This window comes from Mastomys coucha, unplaced genomic scaffold (genome assembly GCF_008632895.1).
Source record: "Mastomys coucha isolate ucsf_1 unplaced genomic scaffold, UCSF_Mcou_1 pScaffold22, whole genome shotgun sequence".
Lineage (NCBI taxonomy): Eukaryota > Metazoa > Chordata > Mammalia > Rodentia > Muridae > Mastomys > Mastomys coucha.
Window position 1 is genome coordinate 45,082,034 of NW_022196905.1, and position 21,655 is coordinate 45,103,688.

The window sequence follows — 21,655 nt, forward strand, 5'->3', positions numbered from 1 at the left end:
ATTAATTTATGTATGTGTGTGATAGCACATGGGTGTGTGCATATGAGTACAAGTGTATGTGCATTCACAGGTATGTGTGTGTGTGCTCGCGTGCTTCAGATTATGCAGGTCAGAGAACAAGCCACAGAAGTTGGTTTGCTTCCTCTACCATGGGCAAACAAGCTTGTCAAGTTTAGCAACAAGTGAATTAACCATTGAACCATCTCACTGGTTCACTTCCCAATTTTCTAAAGCTGTTTTTGTCTTTTCCTAAAAAAACTACTGGCTATTGTTTAAAGTTTGCATTTGTCTCGTTTTCTCATAGCACATCAAATGGAGAAGAAATAGCTACCAGAAGGACAAGCTGCATGGAGACTAACCAATGTTGCTTTTAGAAAAATAAAGATTCTTCTCTTAAGTGAGAAATTTAAAATAGAAGAAATTAGAAATGTGTACTTGTTTTAATCACAAGTCCATTAAACTGCACTTTGTATAATTAGTTATTTCAACCAAGGGAAAAATACTGAGTTAAAAATAAATGACATCATAAAATGCTTATGGAGAGTCTAGCCTCTAATAGGACATCTATAACAGAACTTCTGGGTTTCCCTTCCATGGACTCTTCCTAAATAGGAATGGATTAAACAACCTTCCAAAGTCACTTTGTACTTTCCTTCTTTAAAAATTACACTTATTGTTATTATAATTGTTGTTTTTGTTGTTATTAATTTATGTATGTGTGTGGTAGCATATGGGATCATCACAGAAGAAGGGGCACAAAGATTGTAAGAACCTGAAGATCAGGATAGTATGTTCTGGATATAGCATGGACAAACCCATAAACTCAAACAATATGGCTGCCTGCACAAGACCTGAATAGATTACACCAGTTACCATGGACAGTGGAGTTTCACAAGGTGCCACCTATAAAAAAGAGAACTGCAGGCAGTGAATGGCTGGTGAGGGAAGTCGATGCAGTTGTTTTTGTTTCTTCTTTTTCTTCTTTATTTTTCAGGGATGAGACCTGAACCCTAAGGGGTCAACCCTAAGTAAGGGAAACACTTCTTGCATTGTATGTGTGTGCCTGTGTGTGACTGTGCCTATGTGTGTGTGGGGGGGAGCATTTGTGTGTGTATAATATATGCAAAAACAAATATAGAAAAAGAGTAAACTAATTTGAGATGGGTGGTTTTGGGAGGATTCGGGTGGAAATGATGCAAATCCATTGTACTTATTTGTGAAATCCTCAAACAAATAATATAATAACAAACCAAATTAACTGCATCTCTATCCCATTTAAAAGAACGTAACCAAAAATATGTGAACAGAAGGAAATATGGGCAGAACCTAGTGGTCCGAGGATGAAAAGACAGCTGATTATTTTGTTCTGTTCCTCTTTTTATCAGTTATGAAACAGTTCCGTTGCTTTCACAACGTTTATAATGATAAGCAAAATATGTATGCATATACATAAAATTGGGGGCCAGTTACTTTGGTCCCTAAGAAAGTTCCTTCATGTCTTGTGTTTCAAACTATCACCTTGTTAGGCTGACATTGCCTTGCCATTTCGATTTCAGACATAAAATCCTGTTGGTAGTGTCTGAAAAAAGATCTCCATATGCAATAGACTTAAATGCCTTCTGCTACAAGAACATTCTCCTTTCTCTCATCTTGCTTTACTAACAACAGCTATTTTGAAATCAAATTAGTTTTTACACCTGTAAAAGAGAAGAGTTTTTCTTATCAGCCACAATGAGCTAGCTTAGGACAATCACAAGGAAGTCAGAGCAGCTGGCAAGACCTAATAAAACAAATTCCCTATCTCATCCCTCCTGCCTCCCAAAGATGCTACAGATGGGGCACCCACATTATTCTGGAGGTCTTAGAATTCTGTTGAGTCTTTACATTTCCACTTAAATGTCTGGGGGAATTCAGTAAAAATTTTTTAGAGTAAAGTAAAAGAAGACACTAGGAGGGTGCACCCAGCAGTTTCATTACCTTCTCTGTCTCACCCAAACAGAATAAGCATGTAGATCAAAGATCAACAAATCAACTGTATGGATGATGTTTCTACTCCATTCACCCCCTGCTGCACCTGTGGCAGACATCACTAATTGATCATGACATTCCCACTGAGTACAAACTTGGCCTTCAAATATTTCCCAACACAGTGCTTCTGGCAGCCAATAACAATCAATGGCACTTGGCAAGGGGAAAGAAAACTATTTAACATAGCAGATGCCAACTACTATCTTTAAAATTCAGAAAAGAAATCCACAGGCAGAGCTCCTTTGAACTCGGGGTTCATCAGGAAGCTCCTGTCAACATATAGCTGTTTCCTAGATAACAGAATGGGCAGAGAGTCAAAAGGATATTATGTTTCAACTGTCAGTGAAGAATCACCAGAATTGGTGGCAGCAGAAGTAGCTGTTGACAGAATCTGAAAGTTAGTTCTGGTGCTTATACCTCCATTTTTTAAAATCTCACATCTGTACCAAAAGTAGTATTTATCCAATGTTTGCTAAAGTAAGAGTGGCTGAGTAGGTACCACAAAGCAAAACAGGAAACAACACATGTGAAATAGCCAAAGTGGCCACAGCAGAGAGATCAGCAATGCTAGAGACAGACGTAACTTGAAAACTTGAGAAGCAAGGTGAGGTGGCCTTCCTAGAGGCTAATATGTCCTGAATGCTTGCACAAGATGCCAGCTGCCATACTCTGTCTCAGTTAACACTCTCAGAGACTCAGTCACTGGCTTGAACTTGAGTCTGTTTAACATCAAAGGCAGATTTTGTATAACTTCACTAAGATACGCTGCCTTTTTTATCCTAATAGTATACTTTTATTTTTATTTCTGATGTTTATAAAGTGCTTAAGCTCAAGTTGAATTACATGCAGTTGCCATTATTTTTGTAGGGCACAAATGGCTAAATACTATAAATATTGTATTTCTACTTGTAATTTGTTACTTGAAGTACACAGATAATCTCATTAAGTAGTTATGAACATAACCTTAAAACTGCAGAATGACCAAGGACACAGAACAGTCCTAGCAACTGAGAGGTAGAAAGGAAGAGGGGTGAGCTCCTTTAGTCTCTTGCTGGTTTCATCAGTGACAAACTTGCATTGTCATCTGACCATTCCTTTGACTCTGCCTTCTTGCTTCTCTCCCTCCACCCTGTTTCAATCTGCAGTGCAAATATTTCCCTTCCTGAAAACTTGCCAAGTCAACTGAGCCTACTCAAAGCCCCGTCTCCTTCCTATGGATCACCTGTGCTGTTCATTAGAGTGACGGCACAGCTGTGATGCTCCTCCCCACCCTTAACAGCCTTCAGAGAGCTCAATCTTCTGGGCAAACACTTCCTTGAACTGGAAAGAGGTCTCACAGGAGTTCTTTAATGACTCTTTGTCTCCTCTGTGGCTCCCGATGCCCAATGTTTGCCATTAAGCAGTGCATTCAAGTGAAGATTACTAAGTGGTAATGATGGGCATCTCTCACTGAATAGAATTCTATCCATCCCTCGAATAGTGGATGGCACTATAAAATCCTTCCTTCTACCCAATCTCCTCCTTTAGACTAACTATGAGACTTTATCCTCCGCACCTTTCAGTTCTTATCTCATCCCAATTCTCTCTATTGTGTACTCTTGCATCACCTCAGCTTCCCCACATAGCTGTTAGTTTGTTAAGCAAGATGTTGCTGACATCTTGCTTAGCAAACTAACAGCACCCTTGTGGTACAACTTTCTTAGAGATGCCAAAATATTATATATAGATCAGCCGTTATCCTTTTGTGCCACTCATCAATGAACATTCTTTTCTCAATCAGCTATTAGAAGATATCTCAAATTTCAGAACAGTTACTTAATACTTTCTATGGCCAGGCCCTGTTCTTAGCACTAGACATAGAGTAATGTCTGTGCCTCAGCGGATTGTATTCTCACCAAGACTTCACATATTGCCAAGAATGAACAGAGATTAAAACAATCCTTCCCCAGGGTTGGGAAGTGCAACTTGGTGGTACAGTGCTTGCCTAGAAAGTTCCAGGACTTTCCTTCCTTGAAAATACCACAAAAAATAAATAAATAGATATTAGAGGGATGAGTCAGTGATTAAGGCACTGAGCGCTCTTCCAGAGGAAGGCTCTGTTCCTAGCACACCACACAGTGACTCATAATTGCTGGTAACTCCAGTCTGAGGGATCCAATACTCTCTCTGGCCTGTGCTGGCATTGCATGAATATAGTGCACAGGCATACATGTAAACCAAACATCCATCAAATGAAAATACAAAAATAAAATAAAATCTAAAACAAACCCACAGAAATAAATAAAAGAAGAAAACAAAAGTGTTTTATAATATAATATCTTTAATGGAAACAAAAGTGTTTTATAATATAATATCTTTAATGGAATAAACACAAGTTGTGTGATGTGTTCGTCTTTATAAATTAGAAAGACACCTTTGCATGAAGACATTCAATATCGACCTGGATGTAATGATGCATGGATGTTCCCTTGGCACTAGTGGGGCTATAAATAGAAATATCATTTTGCAAATCAATGTAGCAATGCATGTATCAGAATTTCCTAAGGTATTTAAGTGCTTACTTTTGGCATTAACTCCTATTAAAAATCTATTTTGAGAAAATCAGATTTTAAAATTTATGCATAAAGATTTCCCCATACTGCTATTTCAAAATAGCCACATTATAAAAACAATCTAAATATATAATATTACACATTTGAGCAAAAAATTTCTATTTACCTACTCAAATGAATATTATTCATTACTGCTATACCCTGAAAATAGACTTTGAGGCATTACAAAAACCAGTTTATATTAGGTGAACACTTAGGCTTTAAAATTATATAAGGATTAACCATCATACATAATGATCACAAACACAGGCATATATCTATAGAAAACAAAGCTATGGGTATTTAAATTTTAGAATTATGAAGAATTACTCAATTGGCTTATATCTATGACATTTCTAATTAGCTGACATTATTTTTAATTATAATAAATATTTATTTAATGGAAAGTCAGGCATTGGTACATGACCAGGGAAGCTCTATTACCCCTTTCAGAAACAGAAAGACTAACTCAATAAGTCCTGTACACTTACATTTAATGCGTCCCTTTCAGCAGGAATTTTACTAAGGTGGACAGTCATATATCTTCTCAAACCTGCTACTTATCTGATGGCCCAGTGACTGGCATTTAAGATGATAAAGTTGTATGTAAATGAACAGTATATGAATATGAAAATTTGTTACTATTAAAAGATACAATTAATGTAAATTTCTAAAACAGATACTACCAAATCTGTGCGTGTATTTTTGCAAAGCACACACACTATCACAAAAATCCTGAACCCTCAAAAAACATGAAGTAGAGAACTTTATGATATTACTAGTATGATTTATAGAAGAAAAGATTAATGGATTGCTGGTTAGCACACTGAAACTCAATGCCATGCTTTCTATCTCCTAACAAAACTGTGATATTTGAGTAGATATTTATATGTGTCATGTGAAAGCAAATTGTGAATCAAGAATTGTGTATCAATTTTTCAAACAAGCTCACTGATTATTTGTCTTTGCTGATAAAATAAGAAAATCTCTCATACAGATATGTGCATGTGGATAATTTTACTATTAATATATATAAGTTACAACTCATATAAGAGATCAAAATAACAGCCAGAGAGGTGGTTCATCAGCTATAAGCATGTACTGTTCCTCCAGAAGACATGAGATTCATTCCCAACACCCAATTCTGGTAGCTCACAACCACCTGTAACACCTGTTCCAATAGGATCTATTGTTCTCTTCTGTACACCTTGGGCACCTGCAGTCATGTGCACAAATTTACACTCAAAAACATATAAAAGTAATTTTAAAAAGTAAAACCAAAATGTTATAAAAAGAAACAAAATTATGTATACACTTACAAGTGAATGCATGCATTAATGTGTGTATTATGTGTGTATGTGCAATCTGCATACATACACTATTTATATGTCATGAAATTAACTACTCTGCTGCTTGACCAAACCATGCAATCATGCAGTAGACCTTTGATAAGAAGGTAATTTAGCTCAAAGTATGAAATTAACCTCAGCAACAATGACTGTGGTGCGTGTAGGCACCACAGTTCTAGTTGAAAGCATCTTGTCTAACTTCTTCTTGTTTTCTCCTTATCAGCCATGGCCAGAGCCAAGAACTTTCTGGTTTAGACATCCTAAGACTCATTCTGTGGTGGATGTTAAGAGCCTCAACCTATGGCACCATTTGCCACCAACTCAGAAGTGTGTATTCAAAAGTCTCAAAGGATAAAGACAAGGGCTCTTGCTGGAAAATATACAAGAATATTGAGGCTTGCTGAAAAGGCATATTTTCAATTTTCTCCTTTGCTGGAAAGATAAAAATACATATATGTATATATATACATACATATATGTGTATGTATGTATATATACATATATGTATGATAGATAGCTATAGATAGATAGATAGATAGATAGATAGATAGATAGATAGATAGATGGATGGATGTGTATGATAGCACTATGTTGCTAAGTGTAGCAAACAGTGAGAAAATATACATAAAGTACTGATAATAAATATGAATCCAAGCATTGCCTCTCTTTTTCACCTTGGTTCTCTTTTGCACATTATTTAATATCACTAACTCTTATTTTTTCATCTCAAAATTAAAAACAAAACAAACAAAACAAAACCTACCCCTATCCTCATGAGGTCACTGTCGACTCCACTGAAACCACTTAGATGTCAAGCACACTTACTGGGTGGAAAATTAAAGATGCAAATTAAGTTAAAAATAAATACATTGTATAAAAGTCTCAAAGAATTTATAAAAGATATTGTTGATTTAAATAATAAGAAACTGGGAAAAAGTTCAGTTCTCCTTCTACTAATGTCTGTCTGTCTTAACCTGAAATAGTGCTCTTTGAGAATCTGTGACAAACCCATGTATGAGAAGGTCTGGGCTCCTTCTGATAATGAGTCAATGTTATCTCTTTAAAACAATTTTCAATTTGAGGTTTCTTTTGTTTTTGCTTTTGAAGTAAGCAACTGAAGACACTTGGCAGATATCTTCTTATTGAGTTCCACTTGTACCTTCTTTCGGTTGATCCCTCCTAAAACATAGCCCAGTATTGAATATATATTTCACAGAGAGAAAGTCTGACTGAAAGAAAAGCTTACCTGCAGTTCCAGAGAGTTCCACACTTAAGGTTCGCTCAATAGTCTTGTTCTCAAATGGGGAACCCTTGGGGTCACTGGAAGATATGGCACATTTATAAAAACAAACTGAAATGGAGTTGCTGTAGCCAAATGTATTAGAACCCCCTTCCCTTTCTGAAAATGCTTGCATTTCTTAATACTTACTTTGGTGACTCTGGGGTCAGAGGAAGAGATAAAGTTGTTGGTTTGGCTAAAGGAAAGAAGAAGAAACTAATTATAAAATATTGAGTCTTTTTCAGATCGACTTTCTGCTATGTTTAAGTAGGAAACAACCAAGCAACTGGAAGAATAAACTAAGGAATCCCCTGATTGTTGGCTAAAAGTCAGACTACAGTCTGTTATGCTAAGACAAACTCCAAACAACACTTGAATCAGTGCAATAGCATTAGAGAACACATACAAATACAGAATTTCCCAACAAATGCACCATCTCGTTAAGGACACAAAATTTGCATCATACCATCAAAGAGAAATATTGTTTTCTGTTTTTAATTTGGAATCAGTACACGGTTTGTTTAGACAAGGAAACAGCAGACTAACTACAAGGTGACAGATCGTTATGAATATTCAGTTGATTTTACTCCTAAAATGTATAGTTTTATATCTAGCTCTGAGAATAGGAAATTTCTATGAGATGACTAAGGCTCAAGCAATAACCATCCTATTCACTGAGAATTAGTTGAGCGATGATGACAAACTGTGGCCATTGACCCAGATGGCTTAAATGGAGTTTGCATCCCAAATCTGATAGACAACAGAAGACAGCCTAGTTGTCAGTTAAAAAAAAAAATCAATAGATTTTTTTTAAAGCTCACTATTCCATTCTTTCCTTAAGTGTCACCTGATCTTATTCCTTTTGGTATCTTTTCTCAACAAGAAATGCCTGAGTAAGAACCTTCCCACTCTGATAGGTTAACTGCCACACCATGTCAATCCTGCACTTTGAGTGGGAAGAATATAGATGATGAGAAATAGATTATGTATATGTATGCTTATCTATGGAGATGTATTCATGTAAGCTTTTGTCTTTTTTTTTTTCTGTTAACTACCTTCAGAAAGTCAAAGGGTAGTTACATGTGTAATGAAGATCATAGATTTGAAGCAGAAAGGGTCTCTAGAATAGTTTCTTACTTTACGGTTGACTACTCTGAGACACAAAGATGCTAAGTGATGCCTACAGGACCATAAAACAGATTCTTGCCAGATTTAGGCACTCCGATATTTCCTTGTCCTATTATCAAAAGGAATTAAATTCAATGCACTTTAAAGTAAGTTAATCAACCCCAGTAATTAAGGTCCTTTGAAATGTAAAAATATTATTTATGTCCAAATTAGTCTGGAATAAGGTACTTTATGTGGAAAAATAGTATTTACATATTTAATTTGTGGACTAGGACTTAGTTTTTAAACAATTGAGTAGTAAGTACATCATCTATCCGATGTGCATCCAGAAATATGAAGCTCATGCTGTCTTCTACAAATTAGGTACATTGATTAATTGGCTTTTACATATATACAGATAGATGAGCTGATTGTACATTAATTTTTGAGTATGCCTAATTTAATCAGCCTTTCAAAAAGAATGAATTTATGAACAAATTTTACTTGCTTTTATGGTATTTCTCTAATAGCCAGGATAATTTACACAGGTTCTATAGAAAATATCATCCAATAAGGAACAATGAACCTTTAAATCACACAATAAATGTACATTGAAAAGCAGAAATGGGGATGTAGAAAAGGCACATTAAGTGCTCATATAAATGTCTCAAAAATCCAGATAGCTAGGTACAGGGAAGCCTAAATCAACAGAGGGAAAGAACTGACCACAAGCATTCTTAGTGTCAGCAGAGGCAAATAAGGAATGAAAGGCATGCTCAAAGGGTACAGTCCTGTAGCTACCCTCAGACCAGAACCCTGATTTGACATTGGAACACACAGACTATCTCATGAGGACCACTAAGTTAATTTACAGGGAATATCACTGGTGCTATTCGAAGCACCCACTGACCATGGGATGCTAGGACCCTCATGTTATCCTCCATGGAGATGCTATTTTTGAATAGCATCTACATGTGTGAGTGAATAAATGATACTCTCAGCACACACTATCAACTAGGTAATTAGCATGAGGAACTCAAAAGTGCATGCTGCCACAGTATGACAAGAGCAGATCAAAAGCCCAGTCAGGAACACACCAACACAGGAAAAAAGTCACCTGACTATTCTCATCAAATGATCTCTGGCTCTCCGTGTGATTTCTACCTAATTTTGAACAACTTAACTAATCTTGGAGAGTAAGCACCTATTGGTTATTAAGAGCATGCCCAGCTTCATTTCTCCCAGGTTTCTAATAACTGTGACATTTCTTTTTCATTTGAATCAGCAGGCTTTTTTCTGTGTTGAGTCTTTTTTAGGGTTTACCACAGATTTTTACTTTTAAAAAATATCTGCATATAGCTGGTCTCCCTCAGGGAATCCATCTTCCAGGTACCTATTTTATTGCTCAATGCCATCATTTGTAAAAGTTTACAGTAATATGTAGTAGTAGGTGAACATTAAGAAAATCTCAAATTCTAAAGAATACAAGAGAGCAGGGGGTTGGGGGAAGACTTTAAACTACATGCTTATTGACCAGATTCCTAAGCATGGGATTTCAAAGGGCCTGAAACTCTCAGTTCAGCTCCAGGAAATGAATGGATGACAGGGAATTGGTCAGGAGGAGCCCAATGGACTCTTGACTCACTCACTGGATCAAGTTCAGTGGGCTTCTTTTCCTAGGCCTCCAACATCATCAATTTGTCTACTCAAACAAAACCAACAAAAGTTATGGAGAATGTGATCAGCAGCCAATCCTGGCAGAGAAAGCTGTATGGGCATTTGGTCCATTTAGTGACATTTAGTTCTCTAAAGTGACAGAGATGAACAGCAAATTTGACACATCCAACAAGGAAAGAACAAACAAAATCTAATGGAGAGTTGATTGAAAATATTAAAGGAAATTCCTAAAAGTACTCTAAGGTAGGAGGGCAGAGGAATTACAAAGCCCAAGAAAAAAATCCTTATTTTATTAAAATTATCATCGTCGTTGACGTCATCATCATCATTGTCATCATCATCATCATCATCATCATCATCATCATCATCATCACCATCTTATAATCAGCAGCAGCATATCTGTACGAAATAATCATGCTTCAAACAAGACAGGGACTACTTAATACCCTGAAGCTGTAGTTTAGAAAACCAGAAACACAAGAGAGGAATGTTTGTAGTTACTACAGAATATGTCTGCTTCTGTGACATGATTCCAGGTAGAAAGCAGAAGCTGGCCTATTTTAAAGCAACAATTACTTTCATCAAACGCCATGCTTCCTGAACTTCAACATTTGGAAGGGGAAGAGGTGAGAGAGAAAACTGTATCTCTGCCTTTAGAGATTTTCCCCAAATCACCAGATCTGCCTTGGAAGCACCAGCTTCCTGCCTACATAGGGGACTAATAAAGATCAACCCAGATGTTTTGTTTAATCTACATAATATTTTTTAAATACGAAAGGCAGAGGAAATCAGAAATTTCCAAAATTCTTATATGCAAAGTAAAAATCTGTGAGCCTAGCAGGTGGTCTTAAAAAGTCAAACAAGAATGCTTTTATTCAGAGAGACTACATAATGCTATTTACTGCTTCTCAAGGTAGACGGAGGAGATCTCCCGTGTCTCATTTTTTTTTCCACGACTGGAAAGGGAAAAATCAAAGAACCCCATAAAGAATTGGCCAACGATCGCACATAACAGTCAATGATCTCGGTAATCCAGATGTGTATAAGCCTCAAAAGTATTGTAATCCTCGCGGCCCCGCTCCATCCCGCTAAGAATCCAGGTGTCTGTAGAGCTCATTTTTCATGCTACCCATCAGCTGAATGGGATACAATCAATCTGTGTCCATAGAAGACCTTCCCACCCCCTTCCTCCCCTTGCCTCAGACAAACACAGATGGGATGAAGCGCAGGGGCCCTGTGCTCAAACTTCACCACTGTGTTCAGCGCCCCTGCTGGTGGCTCTCGCTTCCTGGACAGGCCTACCTTGAGCATGTTGCGACTGCGGTTGTGTATGGGACTTCTTTTTGGAAGCACATTTGTCTCTGCTGCTGTTCCTGTTCTCTGTGGGTTTGGTGTGAGGAGGGTCATCGTTTGTGGTCAGATACTTGAGAAGCTCTGAGCAGGGACGTCTTTGTGGCTTTTGCTGTTGACAAATGCTCTTTGCTTTATTGCTCCATGAATTCTCGGTCTTAAAAAACAAGGCATAAAGAAAGCTAAAATTAGTGAAGTGAACCTTATCAGAATGGATATAGGTTTTCTGAAGAGATGAGATTTTCGGTGAAGTGCTCAGTCTAAGTGTACTGGATCTATGAGCTGTGAATAATTGTTTGCAGAACAAGGAAGAAAATTACATTTAAAATTCCTAAATGTCATTTATGCAGTTTTTTATTTCATTTCCCCTACATCCCGATGTTCCTACTCAGCAACATGTAACTAACAAGACCCTACAGCGCCTTTACTGTGAGGAAAGAAAAAAAAAATCTGCTTTAAACCTTAATTTACCGCTGACTGCTGAAGCCCAGTATTCACAACTCTCTTAAGTACCCCTTAACGCTCCGCTTTCGCTCACAGCGAATGGCAAGACAAACATTGTTTAATACAGCCCGCTAACTGAATTATGTCATTGCCAGCCTTTTCTCCAATTAATGGCAGAGACGGATCTTTCACAGTGAATCCGAAATAGTCTTTCTCAGGTTAAACAGCTGGCAAAACAGCCACCCTGCATCTTAAAGTCATCCACAGACCACAGCTATCAGCCGACCAGTAAATTGTGTTGTAGGGCAGACCACTGCACATATTTATCAAGTGGGAAAGGAATCACTCATTCTGATAATCAAAAAAACAATTCATAAGGGGAACTCATCCTAGATTCCCTGAGCCCCAGTACAGTGTTTGGAGACCCACTTTGTATCTGCTTCCTCTCTAGAGACAGCTGCCAATCCTGGCTAAATTAATACATTCAAACTTCAGGTCTCTTACACAGATTCATGCAGCTCCCCTAGCCCCACCCCTACTCTCCCCTGTATTAAAATGCTTGTGAGCATACCTTAACAATGGCAGGGTTTGTTCTGATCCTGTGGCTCTGGTTTGCATGGTTCTGAGTGCTAAGACCGCTGCATTCATTGTAGCTGAGCTGAGTGTTGGCTGGTGCCAGTAAGAGCTTCTTAAGCTAGACATATACCAGAAAAGGGGAAAGCAAGAAAAGTTATACATCTTCTAAGCTTTGAATTAGTAACAGAAGCTTGAATAGAATTCATTATATTTCTTTTTAACTATACCACACTTTACCACAAGAATGATAAAGGAAATAGTTTCACTTAAAAGAAAGGATTTTAAGACGACAGTACAACCTAGGAAAATATTTTCCTTTCTTTTATTTGAAACTTGACATTGCTGTCCTTAATTTTTAAATGATTTTTATATAGAATAATGACACAACCATTCCTAAAGAGATTTCCAAGCAATACCAGGCTCTCTGACCCACCAATGCTTTGAGGGGTAGAGGTTAGGAATTAAAGTTTCCTCTCTAGGCCCTTCAAGCTCACATGATAATCAATGAGAACATTTTCTTCATCATGTTTTGTAACTAAACATTTAAATGTATGGAATTTAAAAATATGTGGATTAGGGCAGTAGCTGTCATTGGAGTGAGAAAGGAAAAAAGGATTTGTAAATAAAATGTTGTTCAACATCCCAGACACGGGTTATAACACCAGCCAAGTATTTATTGGATCTGTGTTAGTGTCTTTGCTTTTGGAGTCAGGGCCCCTTGTATGCAGCCCTAACAAGACTCCAACTGGACACTCTTCTCCCTCGGCCTCCTAAGCACCTGGATCATAGGGATGTACTACAATGCCTGGCTTTACCACTTACTATTTTATCAACCCAGTTTCTTCATTAGTATGAGTTGCTCTGAAGAGCCACCCTGCTCTGACACGCAGGATGTCTTTGACCCAACAACGCTTCCCAATTGAACAAACTGCACAGATGCGAATCCTCGTTCAGGAATTAGGATACTGAGCCACAGAGCCAATGACACATGGAAGGCATGGTGAGTGAGGGATAATTTACACGTGTAATGTTTTTCCTCAAGAGCAGACATCTTAGGCTACAAAATGGAAACAAGCAAATCTCCATATGCTCATGTAGAGTTCCTTCAGACTTAACAATTTGAGAGAATCAACCTCCCAATGGCATGCCAGAATATCTTATTAATGTTAGAACAATGGCATTCAATAATTTACACAGCATTGCTCTTCCATGAGACTTACGGCAAATGATAAATGGCTATCATAGATGAGGAGACAAACTGTACTCAGAACTAATAAAATTCTGGTCAAGCATTTTGTTGAAAATAAAAGTCACTTCTCATGGCCAACAAATTTACTCTCCATGGCCTACCACAGATTTCAGTAACTTGGGCTGCAGAAGAGCTATTATTTTTCCATCTTCATAAGAAATGCTGATTGAAAGGCTTAAGCTAGAGCACAGTGCCTGACTTTGCAATTCTGTTTTTAGAATTATAGGCAAAGACAGGTAAACATTATTATACAATCTGTTAACAGCAAAAACATGGAAAGAAAAAAAAACTAAATATTTCATCATGTTGCATTGCCTAATAAATCATAGCATCTCCATGCAAAACAAAACAAAACAAAACAAAACAAGAAACTGTGTAACCACTAAAAAGTTCTGCATATGCTGAAACCATCTAAACACACACCAAATAATCTAGACATAGCAGGTTGTGCTTATGTATTTGTGCATACATTTATATACATATATGTAATAGTAATAATTGATAAAAGAGGCTATTAATTTGAGAGCCATGAGCATGGTGAGCTTAAGAGGGAAAGACTCGGAAGGACTGGAGGAGTGGTAGAAAATGAGGAAATTAATAAAATTCTATTTTAATTTAAAAACCATAAACATAAAAAAATTCAATGACATGTTCATCTTAAATCTTAAAATCAAAAAAATTGAATCATTTTGATATAAGGTTTTAAAAATCACAGGTCAACGTTTAGTCTTTTCTTTCTATAGCCGTACTGTAAGCTTTTCTGGTGAACTTTAATAATTCTAAGACATACAATCACATATATGAGAATGGTAAAAGATTGTTTTGTAAATAATTTTCATTACATCCTGTAAGCAACATATTATTGACCCTTTTAACAGAGAATTATAGAATGGGCAAATCTAGGAAGGGTCCTGGGTCTTGTTTTTTTTCTTTTTCACTTTGGTCTGAATTAAGAATCCAAGCCTGACAGTTCTTACACCATAGTCATGCATTGGGCAGCCAGAGGCAACTCTAACTACTGTTAAACAGTAGGAAGGGTTCTTACTAGAGACGGCTCTTCTGCCTCCTGTGGGGGAGGGGTGCCGTCAGGCATGGAGGAAGGACTGGCCTCGTTGTCAGTGGTCACGGCTCCATCTGTCAGTGCATCAAATGAGGGCAATCCGTCTTCATCCACAGGGAGACTGTCCAGTGTCTCTGTGAGGACCGCTAGCAAGTTTGCCTCATTCTCTTCATCTATCTTCTGCAGAAGTAGAAAAAAAAATATAGAAGACATGAGTGGGTTGACATGAGGAAGTAGACACCATGATTGATCAGCAGAGGCTGAACATGTCCAGGCTGGTGAGGAAACTATGAAATCTTCAGTGTCCACAGCAAAAGGATCTGTCTTCCTCAAACTCTTAACTCACACTTAGTCTGAATCATATGATTACCAAATACATCTGCTGATCTTGGAGCTGTCTGGTTTGACAATCTGCTAGGTCAATTCTTAATACTGTTGTATTATACTCATTTTTATATCCCTATGCTTTCTGTTTCTAACTCAGGAAATCTCAAGCCTTGAGAGAATTTTAAGCATCATCTAATCTTCATATACAGTTCCTAGATCTCCCACATAGTATGCTACTCCAAATATTTAGATGTCTTTGCACATGAACACCATCAGAAACTTGAACAGTATATACTAAGGGAATCTACACACTTTTATGATTTCAATTATAATCTCATCATTGTGCACTCTCAAATCATTTATTTTTCTCCCTGACATCTCTCCAAACCTAAATCATAAATCTCTGTCTACTGGATACTTCTCCCATATTATAGCTCTCTTGTCTCCAAAACCCAAACTTGGGACCTTTCCGAGTAAAGCTGCTCTTTCTCTTAACTTCTTTAGTGTAACTATCAATTCTTCAGGTTTGTGCTCTACAATATCTGCATTCCTTGTTATGAAGACAGTTGTTAAGGGGAAACTTTCCCTTGCAATGTATTTTAAACAGACTCATCTCTTGTGCCAGAGGGATAACACCAGCATAAGATGGTTTTTAGTAGGGGCTTCTGCAATGTATTGTAACTCCTGCATGAACTCATTTTCACGTATGCTCACACAAAACTAATCTTGACTTGTGTCTTCCATAGATGTTATTGAATGCCTTAGTCTTTAGGGATGTCATGGTAAGGATTGAAAATAGAAAGAAAAATGAGACTGAACTCTTCCCTCTACTGGAAAGAAAAATAGTTTATAAACAGATTATATGAGATAATGTTAATTTTGGGTCTCTGTACAAAAACTGGAATGTCAGTATCTGTTAATATGACAATATGTTCTTGAATATGCATGTAATCAATCAGCCTCAGTGCTAGGAACATGGAACAAATGGTCAATGGTTTAATAATTCATTGATGGTATTTATTGGCACTCACAGAGAAGGTGTATATCACTTTTCTTTCTTTTAGCATTCTACATTAAATGTCCAAGTCGACCTGTTTTCAAAGGGTCTTTCTTTTTCCTTTTTCTTCTTTTGTCAAGTTCTGTAAGCTATGACATTAACAATATGGCTAAATTATCCCACATGATTCTATTACAAAATGCACCTAAGTTGCTGACATCTAATGAAGCTGGCAGTGCCCACACTGCCTTTCTCACTAGCACTGAACTCTAGTTAATTGACCTGACAAAATTATAAGAATCACAGAAAAGGACAGCTAATCAGAAAATCAAATTGTATTACTAGAGAAATTAGGCAGGGCCTTATCACTTAGACATTCTATTTTCACAAGGAAAAAAAAATGTTTTTTCTTATTACTGATCACTTTCTATCTAGAAGTCAAATGACAGACTTTGTTTTCTTTTGGATTCAAGAGGCCCAGAAGAGCTATTTTATTCTCTGTGGGTATTAATATTTGCATGTGACATGTCCCTACTGTCCCTGGATTTGAGATTATAGACGTAGACTTTGGGCACATTACAGTGTGACAAATGGATTGAATCTTAACTTCTAATGAAGAAGAGAAATACAACCAGAACTTCACAGTCCTTTTCAAATGGCACATTTACTGCCACCACCTAAACATCCATCTAACTCTAAAGTGTATAATAACAACAAACAACCCTCAGCCCACCCAGCTCCTCTCTATACTTCCATATTCTCCCAATAATAAATATAATGAAATGTTTTCCTTTTTTCTGCCTATTAACATAATCTAGTATCCAATAATTCTGATAACTCCATCTTGAGTATCCTTCAGTCCTAATTGCTTACCTCGTGGCAAAAATAAAAAACAAATGCAAATCATAAACTTTTCTCAGTAACATTGTATTTAAATAAAATATTCTACCAATTCTTATCAAAATAATGAAATTTACATTACTATAAGTGACTGTATTTTCTAATAAAATAATCTTCAGAGATGTCTCAAATGCACATGTAAACCAAGGTACAGATGGACTTTCATTAAACTAGGCACTTCTCATGAATACCTTTCCAGTTTTTTCAAGAAGGTTCAGTTCACAGAATTCAAAAGAGAACACAAAAAAATGTTAAGAATGTTTACAAATAAATGAACAATTTTGTTTACCCTGATTTAAAATTTGTGATTGGCTTTCCAGCAGTACTACAAGCTGCTATTTGCTTTCAATCACAGAATACAATAGCGCCTCGGTTTTATCCCTTGTGTAAACAAACTCCGGTAATTCCAATCAAGTCAAAATGACAAAGAACACTTAAATGAACTTTTTTCACAGATTTCTTTAATAAGCAGGAGTGAATGTATACCACACACAGTGGTAGAAATATTGGAGCTTGATAATGTCATAATTAATTTACAAGATCTGATTAAACCAGCAACTATTTTAATTCTCCCCTTTCCTGAAAGCACAACAAGAGAGGAGGCCTTGGAAAAGGGAGGCTAAATGGGAGGGGAGGCCCTGCAAAAGGGAGGCTATCACAGAAAATGTGTAAGTGTGCTGAGATGCTTCGGTGGAGGAGGCTACTACTCACCCAGTACACACCAGCAAGACCAGCCATTCTATACTGTGCTAACTAAGAACATGCATTAGGTATGTTTACTATCCCTGTATGCTCCAAGGTCGTGACGGTTATCCTGAACTTTGGAAGAATGAATGTTATGATCCCAAACTGTTTTTTATTCATTATGAGAGCCTAGTGATATGCCTCCATATCAAAGATCAACAAATATTTTTACATGCAAAGTTGAGTGGATACTGTCCCTCACTGTAGCAATTTCAATTAGTTTTCTGTGAGTTTCAATAGTCATTGTTCCAGAGAAGCAATGGATGTGACAAAGAGGACTCTGTTAAACAATTAATGTCACTTTCCATTATTGCTCTGGTCCCAATTTACAGAGCAAATAAATCAAAGTCGCCGCAGATGAAGCATAGTGGCCTATGAACACATGTCTGTTCATACGTAACAGAGAATGGCATTGCATGAGTGAGCCTGGTGACATTGCAAGGTGACACAGCCTTGGCCTTTGCCTTGCTCTCCAGTCTCACTTGAAATTACAGTTTTATAAAACAGAGTATTTCTTGGCTCTAGCCAAATCAGTGATTCTCAAACTGTGGGTTGAGACCTCTTTGGGGGTCACATGTCACATATCCTGTATATCGGATATTTACAAGTCCTAACAGTAGCAAACTTACTGTTATGGAATAGCAAGGAAGTAATTTTCTGGTTGGGGTCACCACAAAGCCTGGAACTGGGCTAAATGGTGTCAGCATTATGGATGCTGAGAATCACTGATCTAAAAGATTGAGACATAGAGAATGGAGAGTGAGAGCCGTCAAACAACACAAGTTGTGTGGAGATCACCAACTCCATTGGATTCCTCATAGCAGAAGAGAGAGGAAAGTCCCAGTCAACCAGCATCTCCATAGTTTCTTTGAAGCTATTAAGGACATTTCTGGGTGGTGGGGAGGTGGCGGGGGGCAGACAGAGGGCGGGGGAAGAGTTCAACCTTAGCTTCTCCTTACACAGTACAATTCTGCTGCTACTTTTCTGACCTAAATAAAGATCTGTGGGTCTGTAAAACTCCACTCTCCAAGGGCTCTCCAGGAAGAAAGGAGGCACAGCCAACAAAACCTCACTCCAGGTGTAAAGAATTTCCAGTGACAGATGATACACTGGCTTTTACACCGACGAGTCCAAATCTAGAATCTGCAACAATTCCTAAGCCATGCCTCATCATTAATAAATAATAGTCTTGAACAGTCAACAGAATCCAGAGACTCATCACTGCTCTTTGAGACTCCAGTGTCCTGAAATGACTTGTGCACTGAGTATGACATAATCCAAATGGCACAGTTGAAGAAGGTAGACCATGTTCCTATGGGTCCCTATGATCAGCCGAAGATTTAAATCCCAGACTCCAGGACTGAACTGGGATGTCTTGCTTTGTGCATAGTAACAAAAGGACCTACCAACTGCTAAAGAAGAAAGACATGGTGGTTGGGCACACAGTGCATTCAGCTCATCCAGCAACATACCCTAGAGAGCAAATAAATCCACCCAATCAAGGAAAAGATGAAGGACTTGGTTGCTAACAGACACCTGGAGGAAGAAACACAGAGGAAAACCGCATGTGGCATCCCAAAGGTTTCTAAATGCAGCCTATTATGGAAGGACCGTGCCCTGCTTATGATAGTAATTTTTTCTGCATCTTGTAGAATTGCAATTACACTCTGCATCCCCAGATTCTCACACTTGCTTGATCTCTGTTTGATAAAAATAGTTTAATAGCCATTTAATCACAGCTTCATTATCTTAGCTCTCTTAATGTGAATTAGGCCATGAGAATTCAGGCTTCCTCATTATTCAAATCATCAATAAGAAGGAAACTGGAGGGGGGGTCTTCTTATCACTCATTAATCAATTTCAGTTTCTTAGGAACTGTTGACTCAAAGATCAATCTGTGTGAGAGGTCACTTAACCTTCCAGTGTCTCTATTTTTTTTTTCTATGCAAAGTTTCAGGTTTTCTGCCTCATTCCTGCTACAGAACACCTTTTTCTTCTTCTGAATGTATGATTAATAGGAGAAAAAGTGTCAATACAACTTGAGAATTCTTCAGGCTGGTTCTCAGAAGCATTTCCAGTATACACACCCATCATCTTGATTACCTGCATTTGAATTTCTTCCTATGTGCACAATCTACCACTGGCTTTCCACTCTGGGCCAGCTTCCCCCAAGTACCCAGCATGCCCTAGGCCTCTTTCTTGCCCTATCCTGCTGATTTGGAAACAGCTAATGAAGATGAAATTAACTTCTACTTTAAGTGAGGCCTAATTAGGAAGGGAAATCTGCTAGAGTAACATCTGGTAGTGTATTCCAAAGCCAAATATAAATGACATTTTTGGATTATCCACTATTTTGGATTATTCATTCCACTACATCCTACCAAGAGTTCAAATAAGTAAATAGAGAAGTGACTTTTATGATGGATTTGAAAGCCTAAATGAGGAATCCAGTTGATCATAGGCACCCTTACCTGAATCTCTCATAATGCACAGAGTTCTTATATGAATTGTTAGACAACAATAACAACAGCCAAGTCTGCATGTGTGGATTTTGGATTTCATTACAAACATGACAGGGTTTGGAAGAAGCTTCATTCAAAGTAAAGAAAATTAAGATTTGTGGTTATTGCTGCTGCTGTTGTTGTTGTATTCTGAAATGAAATTAAAAGACAACCATCTAGACTAAGCACCCCCCACACTTTGCACTGCGCACAGAGCAAGACATCTCTTCTCTAGGTTGTGCTTGCTTGAGCTCCCAGAGGCCTCTTGGTGGGAAGGGGAGTGAGATGTGCTGACTGTCTTCAAACAACTTTTTTCTACCTGCTTTCTTCTTTCTCTGCCTGTACTGTCATAATCCACTATGGTATTTTTTGCTTCTCCAAGCAAGGACACCAAAAGCTGGCCTGCCTCCATTTTCCAATGATCAACAAGAAACCGGTAAGATCTCTATATAGCCCACAGGGGATCCTAGACCTTTCCTCATCATTGAAGCAGAGTCCCCAAAATACCCTACTTACTTCTGTTTACCATATGGAATATAGAACTTAGAACAAGGTACTGACATTGAAGGCAGAAAAAAACAGAACATTAAAACCCCACAAGTATATACAAGTAAAAACAGTAATTTCAAACAGGCCTTCTTAGTTTGCAGTATACATTGTAAAATACTTCAGTGTGTTTTCATATTTTATAGAAACACCAAGGGTTTGCTTATTGCCATTTATCCTTAGAACCAACAATTTCTGGTGGGTTCTAAAATGCTAAAATGTATGGGCCAAGAAAAAGAATACAAATTTTAAATTCATTATCTGGGTACACATACAGACCATTTAATACAAATATATACATTTATAATATCCCTCTTAGAACCCATGTATGCATATATATGTATATGTACATGCATATTTATGTACATAAACGTGTACATATAAAACAAGTACACATTTTAAGAACAATATTTAATCTCATATATATATGTGTGTATATATATATATATATTTCTTTTTTGGGGGGGTTCGAGACAGGGTTTCTTTGTGTAGCCCTGGCTGTCCTAGAACTTACTCTGTAGACCAGGCTGGCCTCAAACTCAAAAATCTGCCTACATCTGCCTCCCAAGTGCAAGGATTAAAGGCATGCACCACCACCACATGCGCCACCACTGCCCGGCCTCTTGTCTGTTCTTGCATAGTTACTTTTAGTTGACTAGATAATAATTTATAATCAGTACTTTATACTCTTTGTCTTGATTATTCATGTCAACTGATGGATGCAATGATCAAGAACTAAGGTTAATTCTTTCAAAGATGAAATAAAATGCAAGTGGAATAAAATACAGGGAAATCTGAAGATTTTTTTTTCTTTCTACGTGGATATATTTAGATCTGTAGGAATCCATTTAATTCCCATGAATACATATGGCCCTACTTAAGCAAGCATAAAATTCATATTCACATCTGCACTTAGATTCCACACTAACT

The 21,655-nt window shown here is 37.4% G+C and overlaps 1 protein-coding gene across 7 annotated transcripts in view; it reads right to left on the bottom strand.

Annotated features, from left to right (window-relative positions):
• Positions 1-21,655, bottom strand: part of Ppargc1a (PPARG coactivator 1 alpha) — a 657,537-nt gene that overhangs the window by 28,575 nt on the left and 607,307 nt on the right. For all 7 annotated transcript variants that reach the window (XM_031342259.1, XM_031342258.1, XM_031342261.1 and 4 more), the window contains 5 exons: positions 14,696-14,890; positions 12,397-12,519; positions 11,334-11,538; positions 7,398-7,443; positions 7,215-7,288 (listed from right to left, as the gene is read on the bottom strand). In XM_031342259.1, coding sequence (XP_031198119.1) covers positions 7,215-7,288; positions 7,398-7,443; positions 11,334-11,538; positions 12,397-12,519; positions 14,696-14,890 — 643 coding nt within the window. The remainder of the gene's footprint in view (positions 1-7,214; positions 7,289-7,397; positions 7,444-11,333; positions 11,539-12,396; positions 12,520-14,695; positions 14,891-21,655) is intronic.